Source organism: Lineus longissimus, chromosome 16 (assembly GCF_910592395.1).
Source record: "Lineus longissimus chromosome 16, tnLinLong1.2, whole genome shotgun sequence".
In the NCBI taxonomy this organism is placed as follows: domain Eukaryota; kingdom Metazoa; phylum Nemertea; class Pilidiophora; order Heteronemertea; family Lineidae; genus Lineus; species Lineus longissimus.
This window is the reverse complement of record NC_088323.1, coordinates 11,395,150-11,413,658: the sequence shown is the minus strand read 5'-3', so window position 1 is coordinate 11,413,658 and position 18,509 is coordinate 11,395,150. Positions and strand designations below refer to the sequence as shown.

The following is an 18,509-nucleotide window of genomic DNA, read 5'->3' as shown; positions in this document are numbered from 1 at the left end:
AGGCAATCAGCCATTTTTTTCTGGATTCTCGAAACATTGGGATCGCCAAATGGAATGGATATCACATAATTTCTGACAAATTCTGCTGAAAATAATCATTTTATTGGTCTTCAGCTATAATCGAACCCGACAGTGATTTGTCGGGTAGTTTTAACACAACTAACAGCACTTAGTACCAACAAATATTCCAAGCCGAAGGAGTACTGACAAGTTTGTCTTTTTCACCTTCCAATCATGGTCAAAATTTAGTGAAACTATCAGCAATGAGAACAAACTGATAACCTTAAATCATCCACAAGAATGTAATCAAGACATCTCACCTGGTCTGTGGAGCTGATGATCGACTGGATTCGATTGATTTGAAGTGATTTATTCCCTCTATCATCGCTTCATGCACTCCAACTAAAATGGCTGATGTCTACATGTAGCTTTAGGCGTGCAGAACATTACTGCACAACTTTGACGTTGCTCAGGATGCCGAAGTATTGCCTCGCAACCGCCAAATTCAAATACGACTTGCCATGTGCCAAACCAACATTTTTGCCAACTGCCACCAACTGGTGACATAAATCGAAACTGATCTATTTTATATCAAAACCTCGATATTATGCAGACCTTCTCAAACTTCTATCGGCTGGAATAAAGCGACAACATTTTTTTTGTCATTTACGCTTTTTTCCCCACGTGAGCTGAATTTTCTCTCAGCGGGACATCTTGGGTTTTTCTTCCCAATGGCCAGATTTGAAGTGCCTAGGTCTTACGGTTACAAAATGCCCAATTTGTCTACAGATGGATGAATGGATGGATGGAAGGATGGCCACCATTCGAATAGCTATTTGACTAGCTCCACTGACTTTGTCAGCTGAGCTAAAAGCATATTTTCAAGATGGCCTGAAGACCTGAAAAAAAGGTCAAATCTCATAAACGAAAAATGTGTCACAGCATATTGCCCAAAGGTACCAGCATGTCAAGTTCCAACGATCTAGCCCAGCGGTTACGAAACATGTTTCGCTAACAGACGGCAGGCGGCCGACGCCATGATATCGTTTTGTCTCCCAACAGGTGAGCTAAAAAGCAGTAAAAAATTCTCATAACATCTTAGATCATAAAAGGTCCACAATATGATCTTATGCAGGGTGGCAAGACATTGAAGGCACATAACAACACCTACCAGATGAATCTGATTTAGGCATCTTAGGGGCTGATGAAGGATCTTCTGGTGCCTGTTCATCTTGGCAAGTCCCATGTCGGCTGCGCAGGAGTTCAAGAATAACAGCTACATCAGAACTCATCTTCTCTTCAAGTCGACTCAGTTGCCTGTAAAGAAAAACAAGTCGAGACACAGCAATGCACTGACCAACCGCTCTGTGGGACAATGTGAAGCTAAAGAGGGCAAGGTCTACACATGAACAATACAAAACTAAAACATAATAAGAGGCCCAAGGGTCTGGCGTTCAGCTGAAATTGTGTCAGTACCAGACATGGAACCATTAACCAATGGAAAAGATGGTGGAGAAACTACAAGACAGTGCAACCTGCCAAAAAGAAACTCCATCTGAGGTATTTGGATGTGCGTTACATGATCACCAGAGTTTACTTATCAGTCAATTTCAAAACTACCAACCAGCACGTAAGAGGATACCGGCAGAATTACCATGACAAGTCAACTTGAAGACTGCACTCTGGCACCAAGATAGTGGAAAGTAAGACTAAGAGGTTCAGCAGCAATGGGTACTTTTGTTCACTTTTCGCATTACACCCCTTGTTGCTAAACGAGTAAGGATACATTTGTAATGATGTATTGCGTGTCAGCATAGCGAAAAAAATGAAGGCCTACACAAAACATGCATAGCTAGCTAATTGCACAACTCTGGTCGAGCGGCCCGGCATGCCCGGCCTGGTGCAGTGAACAACAAATAACCCAGCTGAAGACTTGCTCAAGTTTCTAACGTTTCCAACGCCCTCATAAATATGGTCACTGAAGACTCGCCTATCGATCGGTACATAAAATACGAACTTGGCCATTCAGGGGCACAGCGCAACTAAACGAGTCTGTCAAAATGTGGTACATCCCAAAATATCATATTATAATTTTCACACAATGACGGTATTGACAGCTCTTCCTGTCAATGGGAGTACTCCGTCTTCCGAATATTGGGCTCATCCAAGGTTAACATCAGTTACATGATCGGATTCTACGCGGGAGGTAGGGCAATAGGTGGCACGTGGCAGAGAATTCCGACTCTGGCGCTATTTTAGTCAATGGGGAATACCTTTTGAGACGAGCGACAAACTCGTCAAAATAACAATTTCCACAAATCTGATGAAGCCCAAAAACAATAGGGTTATGGCCGAGGTACTTTTCTACCAATCCTGACATTTTAAAAGCTTTAGCTATTGTCTTTCGTGCGGTATCTGATAACGTTGGTTAGATCGGTAGTCGTCCGGTAGTCGGAGAAAGAAAAACCAATAAACTACTGACTGAGTAGTCAGTATTTTAATAAGGTTCATTGCACTACATGTAGCTGAAACATCATCACAATTATCACATTATGGTAACTGCGTTCACAGATGAACTGATTTGTCGTGTGCACTGTTTATAGACAGTTCTTAGCCGTATTCTATAATCATTTACAGAGAAATAGTAAGAAACTCAATAGTGAACACCTTGCTTATGGTGTAATAGCCAGACCCCCATCAAACTGTCATCTAATTTTCTAAATAAAAAAGTTTATATTGTACGTAATTTCATGGCTTTTATAAATCATCATATTCTGAATATTGGATGAAACATTTTGATCATGTGCCATGCAACAAGCAGAAAAGCTAAGACACAAATAATTGATTTCAAAGATAAAATGCAGCTTATAGTATCATAATTTTATTTTTTTATACGTCTTTCTCATGTCGCATGAATTCCCTCTGGACATGTTGTAAAGTTACGTCTGAATTCAACGTATTTTCGCCTGAAATGCTTATTCTGAAACAGCTTCTTCACCAATCACCTTCAATACCTTGTGGTAAAATGCACGCTGAAATATAGAAATAGTTCGATTTATTTTGAAGACTGTACATTTTTTTAGAATTTCAAAAGTGCCAGTATCTTAGAATACTTGCTTTGCCAGAATCGGGACAAGGCATGACCAAAAATGAGGGGGAAGGTTGTGGTGAAGAGGCAATTTGGTTTGAATCATTGAATGTCAGCAATAGTAGGCCAATAAGTCAAAATTGATAGAGAAATATGTTGCTTCAATGTTTCTAGCCAAGAGCATAGCCTATACTTACTTCGTTAACATATGTTTAATGAGGGTATTATCGACATCCTGTTTTTTATCAGAATAACACTCAAAATGGCACATGGTCTTGGTTTCCGATGAATTGTTACTTTGACAGTAACAATGGGAGCTACACTGCAGTTGCCGCCTGAAGTCAAAGCGCCAAAGATCTACGTCACTACGTTGCAGATCACATGACGGACGTCAAGCTCCAACATAAAATTGTTTTGTTTTCAGTAATACTTTCTGCACCATGCACAAATCAGGCCCTGTATCACTTTAGTTTCAATCAAATCATAAGTCAACCCATTCAAACAGTGTGTTGTCTACTCAGATCCCATCTTGTCAATATTGTGTGAAGATCAGAGACAATTTTGACATCATGATTTATAGCATTGTGGATTGAGTCTTTAGTGGACAACTTTACGATCTTGGTTTCAACATGAGTTGGACACAATTATACATGCTTCGTCAATAAGTATTGCCTATACACCTGACACTGGTTATCGAAAACTGAGAAAGTCCTATAATTGCATGCAGCTGGGCAACCACGATTCCACGTTAAAACAATCAAGACGGTGGATAGCAGCAACAAGTGTAGTCAGTGTAGATGAATAAACAGTAGGGAGGACAATGAAATTTTTTAACTCTTTCGATGCTGACGATTTATATAACATTTGAAAGAGGACTCCAATACCTTTCCAATGTCACCTAGATCATTAACATAGGACAATTAATAAGGGAGCTATGGCAAATTAACCGACCTAATTAAGCAGCGTTATGTTAATTGACTTCAGCTATGACAATGGCTAAAAGAAGAGACCGGTTTTAGGCAGTTTCATGAAAATCGTGACATGAACTGCCATAACTTACTTATTTTTCATGCTATCACCATATTTTCAGGACTTGAAGAGTATGTTAAAGTGCTTTAAAAACACTTTTACTTTCAGCCAAAAGCAAGTCAGGCACCCTTTTTACCTAGGGGTCATTATGCAACTAACCTTGAAATCGGACGAAAAAGGGACATAGTAGAATTTAAAGAATATTGATGACCGTACCGCAGTGTCATGATGAAAGTTTATTAGACTAGAAAAAGACAACATCTCCACAGATGAAATCCACAGCCAGTTCATGGAGCTGCACCTTAAAGTCTTCTCCATCCTGTTCATAGTCTTCGTCCGGTCCCAAGTAGCAGATAGTGTTGGTTGTTCCTTTGAGTTTTTCGATCTAGCCATTGTAGGTGCTGTCTTCGAATGATCCCTCCTCAGCCCAGTTGTGTAGGATGTTACGTTTAGCTACAGTCCTGCTTTATAATGTCGGAGAGAACATCAAATGCTGAACCTTCCAGTGATGGAAATGCTGGTGCATACCCTCACCGAAAGGCAGTGCACTGAAAATGATTGCATCACACTGCTTTTGACAGAAACCCCCACTGCATATGACTGTCTTCGGCATATCATTTTTTCTTAATGTTTTAAAACCACTGATTTTGAATGAAAGACCACTGCAAAGCACTGCCACTTGTAAATCATTATGAACGACGTATTTCAAAAACACTGCCTATGACTGAAAGACCACTGATTTCCACTTCTCCAACTCTGATCGAAACCCGTGGCATTTTCTACATGACTGAAAACCACTGCTTTATGACTGTTGAGATTAAGACTTGATGGCAGTGTAAAGTAAAGCAGTGGTAATTGCAGTCGAATTCAGTGTTAAATATCACCCATAATGCAACCTATGACAGGAAGCTAGTAAGTTTGAATTTGATAGTCAAACATTCAAGAAATCATGGTAGCTCTTCATATTTCTCGATATTTACTCGCATTTCAATATGAGAAGAGGGGAGTTTTAGTCAGTTTGAATTGGAACACATAAGGAGCCAAATGAATGCAAAAAGGGTAATCTAGACAGACACTGAAGTTGTATTTTCAGCAAATCAAGAAGGCTGTAGGCCCTATAGGTGTTGTAATGTATGCATACACTGCAAGATATCTGCATGTATCTTCATGCATCTACTGTAGGCCCTATAGGTGTTAATTGTAATGTATGCATACACTGCAAGATATCTGCATGTATCTTCATGCATCTACTGTAGGCCCTATAGGTGTTAATTGTAATGTATGCATACACTGCAAGATATCTGCATGGGAGCTCAATACACATCAATCAGTCGGTTAGATCATTATTCTACAGGCCGCGTGCAGTTACTTTATTTGGACGTCAATTTGATCTAGCTTCAATCCCTGACATCACTGACAGTAGCTATATGCCATGTGTTGTTTCAATTGTCTATAGTAACCCCATCTGACTACTGTCATTATGACAAAGTTTGCAATGACGTAGGTCAAGGACGTGAATTTGTCATCTTTTTACTGTGTCACGTCATCATGCAATGGCGATGTCCTCTATTTGTGCAGATGACGTCATCACTGCCATATTGAACGCAAACACACCGTCTAAAATAGGACAGCAAAAGTAACAGTTCACTAGAAGTTTTTGCTTTTTCGAACAATTTCTTTGGTTGTCATCAGCACAGGGGGGTCACGTCCCCCAAACCTCTCTCGGCATCCGTGCCTGCATGCCATTGAATAAATTATTCATATTAACACTGAAAATGACTGCTCCCTCCAGGAGGTTTTGGAAATGGCAGTCAAAATCAGTGGTGTTTCAGTGTGGATTCAATGTGCTGCGAAATATTTAAATTAACACTGAACCCCACTGCCAGCCCTGTGCATGATGCATAGTGGGGAGTCATTTTCAGTGTCAAAAGCAGTGGAAATCAGTCAGCCTAAATATTTAAATGAGCACTGCTTTTGACTGCCTTAACACTGATTTTGACTGTCTTACCACTGCTTATGACTCCCTAACCTCTATTTTTGATTGCTGTATAACTGTATGCTTTGGTAACGCGTGACTGAAAAACACTCCCTATGACTGCTTTCCACTGATTTCAACACTGCCATAAAAATGTGAGGTAACACAGCAACCTGACTGAATCCTGACTGATATCACACTGCTTTTCGGTGAGGGTAGTCAGTGTCACCTTTTCTTATAAGTTCCTTAATCTTTGTTTCCATTTTTCTTCTTTTTGCATCTGTCTTCTTTTGCATTTTGTCTGCGATCCTTTTTGAGAGTTCATTTTTTAGTTCAGTAGCCGATACCTGTGCCCTGTGCTTCAACTTTGCTGCAGCTGCCACACTAGTCTTAACTATCCTTTCCGCATCAGGGTGTGATAGAACATAGTCAAGAGTCTTGTTTTTCTTAGCCCTAATCTTTGAAGATATGAAGAGAAGTGTTGCACGGGGAGCTCGGGCTTGTGACGCACTGACCATGCCCATCACTTCCTCTGAATCCATGTTGTTGGTACGGGCACTAACAAGCTTGGAACAGAGGTCATTTGTTATCTCCATCGAATAATAGTTCTTGTATTGTCTTTGAACAACGGTCATGATAGCAGTGAGGATAGCTATCAGCATATTTGCGAATTCATCCACGGAGTCATCGCCCAATGTCCAAAGGATCTTATCACTGAGATCAAGGGGGTCTCCAAAGAAGTCACGAGTGATGTTCTCCAGAAGGATCTAGTCCTTTCATGCCATTTCCTCCATGCGGGAATAACATTCCTTGATTGATGTGAAGGCATCCAGGTGATGAACTTGTTTGTCTTGACTGCGATCAAAGCATTTGAACCATGGTGCAGAGAGGATCTTCCCAACGATTGCCAAAACTCTGAGTTGGAGTTCGTGGTAGAATCATCTGTTTAGTGTTTGATTAGAGACGTCTTCAATTCCGAATTATGCAGACACCTTGTGGTGAGATATGTCTTCATATCAGTGCAGTGAGTAATGTTTGTGGCAGCCAACTTGAAAAGAACGTGGAGTCTGTTCCCTCTGTATCTGACACTGAGGGATTGTGTGGCAGATTGTAATCATTGAGAAATACTCGGAATCCATGGGGATCTCCCTTGGAATCTTTAAACCTCATTTTGTTTAATGCTAGAATGACTAGATGCTCTACCAACTTGATCACGTGGTGCGCATAGTCTTTGGCTGTCCCCCCCCCCAGCAAGTTCATCGAGCGCGACTACCAAACATTGATCTTCTGTGGTCGTGTGGATCTCGTTCACGCGACATCCTTCTTGGGTTGTAGCATCCATGCCGATAGTGGTGATTTCAGTCGTGTACATGATTTCCACCACCTGCAGGTCACTAAGTAATCCTAAGTCCACAACCATGTTTTCCACTGAACTCTTCAGAGGAATGTCATTTGATGTCAACTTGACTTCATTTTTATCAGGCAAAATAACAACCTTTCTCTTCTTTTTAAGCCTTTGGATTGTCTCATCTCATCATTGAAGGTATTATCTGAGTCTTTTTTGGGGGTAGATCCCAGTAACTAATCCGTTTCTACTTCGCCCTATGTCAGCAGTTGGTAGTGGTTCAGTTCCTCTCACAATAGTCCTACACTTATTGCTAGTCAATGCTAGTCTTTCAGCACTACACTTCCTAAGACTCTTCCTAAGTATTTTGCCATTTCTGCATGAACGCCTTGTTTTAACGGGAGATGGCAAGTAATGGAGACGCAGCTGATGAAGTGGACAGCCGTATGGTTGACGATTGCGGCACAGCAAGCACTGTATTTGATGGTGAAGATTCATGTTGGCTTGATGCTGAAGCTCAATTAAATAACCTATATATAATTATTATCATTCACCAACTATTCAATTGAAACTCAATCACAGATCATGGAGAAATCAGTCAAAGATCATGGATAAATCAATCAAAGTCAATTAGAATATAAAAGCATGTGTAGATTGTTTACAAACTTTGATGACGCTAGCCAATCAGAGGTGCCAATTCCAATCACGTGACCCTAGATGTAGCAGCCCCATCATTTTACCAAGGTTTGGTACAAAATTGGCTGCTAACATCTGCTGGCCTACCACTGCTAACGAATAAAATGCCTGCACAAGATTAAAATAGGATATCTTATTTTACTATAGGGGGGTACATACTTGTCAATATCAGCGATATTTTATATGAAATTTAATCATTTTTCTATGCTGATTTCCTACACTTGAAGCATCAAAATCCATTATGGCGGCACTCAACAAGTTACTTCTTGGGACTCTATCTCCTTGATTTTTGAAAATGATGAAGTTCAATAGGTATGTTTTTCTTAGGTTATAGTTTAAAGTACCAAAAAACTTACCATCGGTTGGGTCTTCCATACAGTGTTTTTTTGAGTTTTACAACAGTCTTGGAAAAAATTGGACGTAACTCGAAAACCAAAATACAAACGGATATGAATTGAAAGAGAGGCTTTAGAGCTTGTATCCAGCTTCTGATTGGACCAAAATAGCAGCCGTATTTTACAGCCAGTTTGAGCATCGCCAAAAATGCTGAGGGTACCAAGACATGCTCTGACGCAGGTTGCAAGTGTGACGACGTCATTTTGGCTTATGCGTTAGTAGCTTTATTGTCCTCCCTATAAACTGAATGCGAGGATGCTTGGCTTTCCTGTCTGCTATCTATGTTTGTTTGTTTTAGGAAGTTTATTTGCACAGAAACTACACCATTTGGAGTTGATAAATGACAAGGTTTTGAGTTGTTTTGGCTGGTATTGCCTCTTGAACTTATGAACATTATCAGCTTACAGATTATTAACCATTGACGATCACACAGGTAGGCCTAAGACTGTAAATTGCTCTTGTCGGCATTTCTTTTTAACATTGTTTGGCCTAATTGACTGTGCGCTTTCATGCATATTCTTTATTTACGCTGATCTCACACTCGCTGAATTAAATGAGGATTTCTTAGTGGCTAAGTGAGGTTCATCCACGGTGATTGTTATCTCTAAGCAACACTGTATGTGAACATATTTGTGGTAAGTTTAATAAAAATCCAAGAGCAATTGTGACTAGAGGAATCAGAAATTACGTAGGCTTGCCTGGTCGGTATGCCTTATTGACAAATGGTTGACAGCTGCATTTGCCAAATGGAAGTTGGGGTTTATATTATAGTTTGGTTCAAGATGTTTAAAGATGTTGCATTTTACTCTCATTTTCAAAACTGCTCACAGATTTTAATCTAACCAACCTCAAATTAATTGTTACATCTTGTCCCAGCTTTTCAATACATTCAAAAGTTAATTCCGCCCACAACCATTCCAGAAAAAGGCCTGATGTTACAGCACAGGAAATTTTACTACACATCATTTGAACAGGTGTTTCGCGCCATTGAAGAAATGTCGTGATAAATGCTGTGCACAAGCTCCAGACGCTCTGTTGCAAGTAGCATCATCATGACCAACCATGTTTGACACATGCCATTAGCATAGGGGCTCATATCCTGCACAAACACATCATTTTCTGGAGCGGTTGTGGTTGGAATGAACTTTAGAATGGATTGAAATACTGGGACATGATGCAACAATCAATGTGAGGTAAGGTTGATAAAATTTGAGGTGATACTTTTAAAATGAGAGCGGTTTGCAACATTTCTGAACATCTTGCACCAAACTATAAGTCTATCGTTGCAAATTGAGAAGAAATAAAGACACCAACTTGTAACAAAATATCAAAGTCAAGCTGTTAATTTGCTTTATGGCAAACTCGATGAGCATCGGGACTCAGAAGGTGTCTAAAACATGGCACTCACAGGAAGATCAGAAGGTTTGATATATGTTTAGTTCTTGAATTATTATTCAGCCCATTTTGACATGTTTGATATTAAAGATAAAACAATAAATATTGCGTCTCCTGTAGCTCTCGGCTGACCTTGGATGTATTCGCAGCTTGGTGACCTCACAATGTTGAAGCACCCAGCTACCTCCTTCTTCATCTAGCCAAATCTGAAAAAAGGGTGTTTTATTTCATTTATATGGTGCTCGATTGTCCAGAGGGGCCTACTGTAATAAAATCATTCTGAAGGGCTATGATTGGAGGGACTATCATTCCGTTTACACCACCACTCATGTACTACGTACATGATGTACAGCAAATGTACACACCAGATGCACTACCTACAAGATGTACAGTGATTACACACCCCGAGGGCTCCTGTGGAACCATGAAACCATTTAAAATCTCTCTGTGGCTGTTTTTTTTTTTTTTTTAAGTCCAATATTGATTGATTTTTATCATTATATGTATTAATTTTTAGGGGCCCCTATTATGGGTCTATGATCCCTCTGGGTGTCCCTATTGAGTGCCATCATTGTGTTCCTTCCTTCGTTTGTTTGTATTTTTATTGTTTATGTTCTGTACTCTTGTGTATTGGTGCTCAATAAACTTATATTAAATTAAATTAAATTAAATCATGAACCACGAGTGGAATGGGAAAAAAACAAACATAAGTTTTCCACCAAAATAACACAACAAGGTTCAAACTATATCAAACTAGTCAACTGTCAGGCCATAAAAAAAATGAAAACAACATCAAAATCTACAATACACCTAGCCTACTGTAACAAACTCAAACCGACTACTCTGTGTTGGCTTATTATAAATCGCGAAATCGCGATATGAGTTATCATTATTTATTGCCTCAAAATTTTCTGTCTCGCTGGTGTATGACAAGCACCATTTACGACACTGCCGTGAACATCTTTATTGGGGCCGAAGACAGTACAAAGGCATCTGTCCGGTTTGTGGCAGGCCTTGTACACTTCAACATTTGGAATATTTTATGCGAATTTGAGTACGTTGTTGTAGAACAAGAGGTTACGGCTTTCGTTCCTTCAATAGGAGAGTAGAGTAGCTTCAGATTCACGGCAGCTATGGAATCTGAAAATTCAACAGGGAAAAATCAGCCACAACGGAAATGGTTTTTGTGACTGTTTACCTGAATCGACAAGAAGCATTCTTATCGATCGGGGACTCAGAATAAGGATATCTCCCTACTACAGCCTCGGTCTCATGAATGTTCGCCTTTTCAGCTTCCATATTTGCGGTACTTTCTGTGACACATGGTACTCTCACCGAGGTTGGCATCTCGCGATTTCACTTTCTGCATCTCGCAGTTTATAATAAGGCCTCTGTGTAGGTAAAACCTAATTGAAAATAGGAAATGTACAAGCCACAGTCAATTTGGAACTACGAAATAAAATTATGACCATGAATAAATTCTTGATTACCCACAAGTTTATTTTCTCAAAAAAGGGGTTTATACCTACAATTACCACTAAATCTGTATAGATATCATATCTGGAGGTTTTTTAGAAGGGATAGAAATTGGATTCCGAGGTGAAACTCTGTAAATATTTCAACGCGTCAAACATTTTATTGACAACTGGGACTGGTGGAGATGCTGCCCAGCCGTCCTCCTCATTAGCATATATCCCATGGCGACAGCGAACATTGTGCAAATACTTATTTCTCTGCTGATACTCAATTATTTTGTTGAAATTTGAGAAAATGGAAGGTTAGATACATGTTTACCTTGTGTCTCTTCATACATCATTGATAAAATGCCAAAATTAACCGATCTTCTACAGATGATGTAGTTTGTCTCATTGACATGGTGGCACATGACAAATTTGAGTGAGCTCTTGCCAGGTGTTCGCATTATCGCTATACTGAGTATATATATATATATATATATATATATTTCGCTATACTGAAGAACCGTCATCTATGGGTGAGTGTGTCAATCTCCCTCATTCTTCCACTCTTTTACGGCACGGTTTACCTAGGCTCTTCTTGTTTCGCTTTGTAAGAGTATCTGCTGTCGGAGAATGCCATTTGTCCCCTCGATCATAGAATTTGCTGGCAAGCCTAGGTGTCATGTGCTCAGTCGCACGTGACACCCCTCGGCCCAATACTAAGTCCAGGTAGGTGGTAAGTTGAGGAGCAAGTTATGCTTATCTGAGAAGTGTAATGAAAATATACTCACCATGCTTTCAGCAAATGCTCAAATAACATCGGCACTAATCTGCATACTTACATACCAGAGACCAGTCTGCCATATGATGTATCCTTACACTCGCCAGATATGTTGCATAAAATTGCAATTTTTCAGTTTTAAGGAAAAGCCCTCTTGTGGTCAAACTACTGAATGGGCCAATTTTCAATAGCGAACAGCATGTGCTGATATGCTATACATTTATCTCATATGAACAGAACATCTTCAAACAGTCTCAAGCAAACATCCCTTGGTGATGAAATGGTGAATCGGATCAACGTGATTTTCAATAGTAAGCATTGCCTACTGATATGCTACACATTTACGACATATGAAAAAAAAAAATTTAAGTGGTTTCAAGATAGAACATTTACGTTGTTACTTAAGGGACCGATGATGTTTTTTTGTACTTTGACCTCTGTAACCTTGAAAATTGAGTCAAACAAAAAACTTGTGTGATATGTGATGTACTTTCAGCAGATACACCTGCCATATGAATTTCATCGAATTCGAATTCAGCATGTTCAGTGGAGTTGTATAGAAGCAACTGCAATGTTTCCGTTTTCAGCAAATGCCCCCTGGTGGTAAAACAGTGAATTGAATTGAGACAATCTTCAATTACAAACAGTGTCTACTGATGTGCTACACATTTACCACATATCATAATGACATTTTGAGAAAGTTTTAAAAATGGCTGACGCAGTGGCCATACTAATGAAATATCCAGGGTCATTGTGCTCACCTCCCACAATTTATTACATAAGGAATATACCAATAATCAAGACGACGACCACAACGACGATGCACCATAAAATAAGCTCACCTCTCAAGAGGCAGGCTAAAAATGGGTCATCACATGTGTAACAGTAAGTCTTGGTCATTACACCTTTATACAGCTCCTGTCCATCTCTTGAAGACAGCACGGCTGAACTGGACAAGCAAAACAACAACCACAACACCGTACATTTGCCAGGAAAATCTCAATATGTATATCGTATCTGAACATCACCACCTTCAAAGTCAAGAAATATCTGTATTACGAACCCCAGAAGAATCTGAGGTGGTTTTTTTTAAAGATGAATAATAAAAAATACAAAGAGTTGTTGATTTATTGAAAAAGTTTCGAAAGTGACATTACTGGGGTCATGAAAATCATGGAATGAAGAACATGGTTAGTCACTTTTAACATACCAAGACTGGTTTTTATGATTTTCTTCAACAGTACTGTACCCTCTAGCATTCCACCATTTTTCTTCTGTTGAAAGCACCTCTCACATCCATATGACCTTCAGCCAAAATCATGATTGGAACCTTCACATTACCAGCATCCTCAGCAAAGCCTATCGGGAACTGAATCAACTAATGAAATGGTCCAGGGACGATGTGCTCACCTCGGGAAATGTTAATGCATATCATTTGCAATGGCTATGGGAAGAACCATTTCTGGCTAGTTTCACCAGTTTTGATTCCATTGAATAATATTATTCTTCTCGGCTCAATGGCACGAAAGAAAAATTACCGGTACCATCTTAAGTGTAGCATTTTGGTATAAAGTTGACTGAATTTCAGGGTTATTGAAGAGTAAACAAGTCACATGGAAATTGGTTGACATCTGTTCATTCAAAACAAATTACAATGACTAGAGGCCTGGCGGCCTGGCAGAATTAAATAGCAAGGGATGAGATGAATGACAAGAAAATGGAACAAGTATGCGAGTACCAGAATGTAGGTTAATGGTAGATAGGGAGGTGTGGACAGACTTGATGGAATCAAGCTGAGACAAATGGGGCCAAATTCATGAAGGGCGTTCAGCTTAAAACAGTGTTTAACTACTGAATAGACAGATTCAGGTCCTTCGTGTAAATCTTCACAGAATATGAATAGGCCCTATAACTAATCAGGGAGAAGTTACACACGTATAATGAATTTGGCCCCTAGGATGGATGACAGTTGTGAAGGTTTTATTTGAACTGCAGTGAATGAAGTAGTTGAGGGGTTCTTTTGTCACATCCGCTCTTTAATACCTTCAGTGCCTTTGCTCCAACTGTGTTTAAGCAGGCCAGCACAAAACTGCTCTTTCAATATTTTTAGTTTGATACCATTAATATGACTGCCTTCCTCTAACGGTGTTAAAGTTGTTTAGTGAGTCATAAAAGTATATCAGAGTAAACCTACTCGTAAACACTTTTAGTTTGATATCAAACACGGATGACACCTTTCGCTGTTACCATCTCCAAGTAGGTCAGTTGGTAATGAAAATGGATTAGCACAAACCTACTGTACATTATCTTTAGTTCGATACCAAACACGACTACTTTAGCTATAACAGTCTTAAAGTAGGGCAGAAGGTCATAAAAGTTGGTCAGTGCAAATCTCTCCTTCATTACCTTGAGTCTAGATTAGTTCCTTTTGACACTGCCTTATTCCCTCCCATAAGGCTACAATACAGTCTCTAGATTGTGACATGAGGGATGATGCCGTCTCTAACATCACCCTCTCTACTCTCATATCAATCAGGCTACAATGCGATCTCTTACTTGATTGTGACATGAGGCATGTTGCCGTCTCTTGCATCACCCGCTTCTCTTATATCAAACAGGCTACAACAAAGTCTTACTTGATTGTGACATCAGGCTTGATATCGTCTCATACATCACGCTCTTCTCTTATATCGATAAGGCTACAATGTGGTCACTTACTTGATTGTGACATCACCCTCCTTTCTCATATCATTCAGGCGACAATGCGGTCTCTTACTTGATTGTGACATGAGGCATTGCCTGACCTCTTCCGAAAAGGTGCTTAACTTTCAGTTGCAAGTTGCAGGAAATTTTCATGTAGAAACAATTTGGTTTCCGGGTATGAAATGATCAGACGCAATGCTGTCTTTACACTGGCAGATAAACTAAACATAAAGTACTCCAATTGCGCCATGGATAATTTATTTTCTGAGGCATTACCCTCTCTCTCGACCCAGGGTCGAGCGCAACAGTAAAGGGGTAGGAATTTTAACTCGACCTAAGGTCAAGCATGACACTAGTATAAGGGTTAAAGGTTGCATTTTCAAGAGTTTAGGTTTAACACCTTCGGTGCTATATGACGGAGATCTCCGCGACCCCATCACGTATACGCTTGGGCGCTATATGACGGAGATCTCCGCCAAGATTCAAATCTCCCGCCCAGTGATGACGAAAGCAATCTCCCCTCCAATATGTCATCTGCTACGGTTCCACCGAGATCACACAATAGGCTGGAGTTATTTTTAGCCCCGCAGACGATCCATGTGATCTATAGAATTGAATACAATGGGGAACGCAAAGAAACTCGATATTTTTGCAAAAAGTGCCAAGTTCCACTACACAAGGGAAAATGCTTTGAGGCCTACCACTCAAACAGATAATACTATGATTAGGACTAAGGACAGAAGAAACAACACAGAAAGTTTCAGGTAGATATCTTTATTATTTTTATTTTTATTAATTCTTTGAAAAACGGTAAAAAGTGGCGTAACCTTAGCAAACGGGCGAAAATTAGGAAAAACGCTCAGCACCCAAGGTGTTAATAGGCAAGCTTTATTTTTTAATATTATAACAAATAAAAATTCAGAGATGCCTATTCAATTTCAAGGCTTCTTTATTAAATCAACTTGTATAATACAGTAAAACAAGACCGAAACTTGAAGGACAAATCAGCTAAGATACAGCGTCTTCTTTCCCGATCCTGTCAATCTCATGGCTGACTGGTTGATTGGTTTCATGTCACCAGTTCCACAGCATGCACAGCAACACCACTTTGCCAGTTGAGACCACCGGAATGACTCGTAGATAATAGACTGCATCATCCTGTAAACATGAGAAAAAATAGCACTTTGTAAAAAACACCATCAAAATAAGACAAGCCTATAGGCGAATATGGGTCGTCGCGTTGATGCCAGAACGTCCCCAAAGTTTGGAAATGTTGTTCTTAATTCCTCCGGGTTGGGGTACCTATGGCTTGATCAAATGAATATTAATGTGGATAACTGGAAAATATTCTACTCTAATGCCCAGTAAACGATTAGAGATATTTGTCAACATGAAATTTTTGGTGAAAGCGCAACAAATAAAAAACTCGATGTATAGTAATCTTATGTTTTCATTTGAACTTCAAACATATTTAAATGATATTAAATCAGTGAAACACAGGGCTTGTATCACAAAATTAATGCTGGAAGCCCATTGTCTAAGAATCAAAACTGGGAGACACTGTAGTCTAAGAAAGTGTGAGGTTTGCAAGTCAGGGGAGGTTGAGGATGATTTTCACTTCCTTGCGGTGTGCCCTAAATATGCGTCAAAACAGCAAAACTCATTGCAGTTGTAATAGAAGTGATCTCCATTTTCTGTCTCTGTCGGATCTGACTACAATTTTTCTGAAAAATCCTTCACCTCCCTCTGCTGCGATTATCAACGAGTTCTTTAAACTGCGTAACTCTATATTGTCCTGATTTCCATTATTATGTTTTTGTCTTCAAATATTTGTGATCTTATTTTGTATACCCTGTAACTTTATATTGTATATTTTGTAATTATTTTATGTAACCGTTGGCCCCTAGTGGGCGTTTTATAGTCTGGGCTCCTGACCTCACTCTCGCTGTCGTAGGTCAGGCAATAACAAAAATCTATAAATAGAACAATAGCTTAAACCACCATTTCCACAAAAATTCTTATGCCTAATTTTTTTTAATATTATAAACAACCTATCCTGCAAAAACCAACGCAATCGGTCAAGGTTTAGCGTCCCAAATCGTACTTTTGCGAAAATGACAATATCGCTAAAAGTGACGTCATTATATGGGGAAACCCCTTTGTCTGAAACATAAAATAACCGTAATCGCGCATTTTAAGAGTAATTCCGGTATTTCTACAGTGTAGAATGATGTGTTCAATAATAGTGCATAACCCTAGGACAGATACAGCGCTCAATTCGACCGTAAAACGATAATTGGCTCGGGAAATTACAACAATGGCTGAATCTAAAAATAACACTCCTCTTTTCTTCCGTGTTATTTGTAGACAGTTGTTCTTACCTGACCCGTTCCTAAACCCTACCAAAAGCCCGGAGATCGAGGTCAGAGAACCAGACTATTTAGCGTTTTAGAGTAATAAAGAATTTGAATTTGAATTTGAATTTTTCCACCGCTGTACCTTATTATCATAATTATGCCCACGTGATTAGCTGCTCGGTATTGACGAGCAAGTGACAGTCCTCATTTGCATGGACATTAATGTCATTATTATGGCTGAAGCGATCCTGTAAAGTTGTGCGTAATTTCTAATTTCTCGGCAAATACTTGATTGATTTCGTTGAAATTTGAGAGTATTACAGATTAGATTACTACTGCTTACATTGGGTCTTCGTAGTTTCTTCATACATCATCGATAAAGACACGTAGCTTTGTGAAGAAACTCACCATACTGCTCGCTGGCCAGCACAACATTCCTGCATGCTACGTATACACGCTCATCAATTTTGAGCTCCCAGTTAATAATTTTATTCATTTCGCATTTTACATGAGACGAAGGACTTAATGAACAAGATAACGAACTTTAATGAAAACTTAAGTTTTATTACAATAGGACAAATACTGGCAACGCAATTTGCATTTCAATTCAACAACTGCCGAGCATCCTAGGGCTAAAACTATCTTCATTCATAGTCAATCTCGCCATTTAGCTAAACGGACCTGAAACAAATCGATTCAGCGTCTACACTTTTACTCCGATTTGTCTCAAAATTGGTGACAAAGAGGCTGAATGTACTGCAAACAATTCCTCGGAACCAAATTTTAAAAAAAATGATTTTAAAGATATTTTTTAGTGTAAAATGCCCGTTGCTAGGCATGGTTGCTAGGCACATGCTGCCACAAACATAATGACAGAACCTGACAATAAGGGTCTGCTCTCGCGACGACCAATATTTATTATTAACATTCCCGATTATGTTACAAAAACAATGAGTAGTCTGTGCTGATACGCGAAAACCGTGAGAGGATATACAACCCTGTATGGCTTGCTGTTCATGTTGGTGGTAAGGTAAAATAAATGTACAATATATGTACAAAGAAAGATCAAAACTTTTGTGAAAAACTAGTGAACTGGTGGAGGGGGGGGGATAAAATAAAGTTAAATTTGAAAAAGTTCACCCTTATTTACTAACATTCACCTTTGTAGAGTTTGGACACATGGCTTGCAATGCATGCTCTACTTCCCTGCACATATGTTGCAGTGTAGGCCCTATTGCATTTGTTCATGTACCGGTGTCTCCTTGATCGACTTGAACGGCTAATAGG

At 39.4% G+C, this 18,509-nt stretch overlaps 1 protein-coding gene across 6 annotated transcripts in view; it reads right to left on the bottom strand.

The window, feature by feature from the left end:
- Nucleotides 1–18,509, bottom strand: part of LOC135500896 (potassium voltage-gated channel subfamily H member 6-like) — a 600,170-nt gene that overhangs the window by 80,362 nt on the left and 501,299 nt on the right. For all 6 annotated transcript variants that reach the window (XM_064792608.1, XM_064792609.1, XM_064792610.1 and 3 more), the window contains one exon: nt 1,172–1,317. In XM_064792608.1, the coding sequence (XP_064648678.1) occupies nt 1,172–1,317 (146 nt within the window). The remainder of the gene's footprint in view (nt 1–1,171; nt 1,318–18,509) is intronic.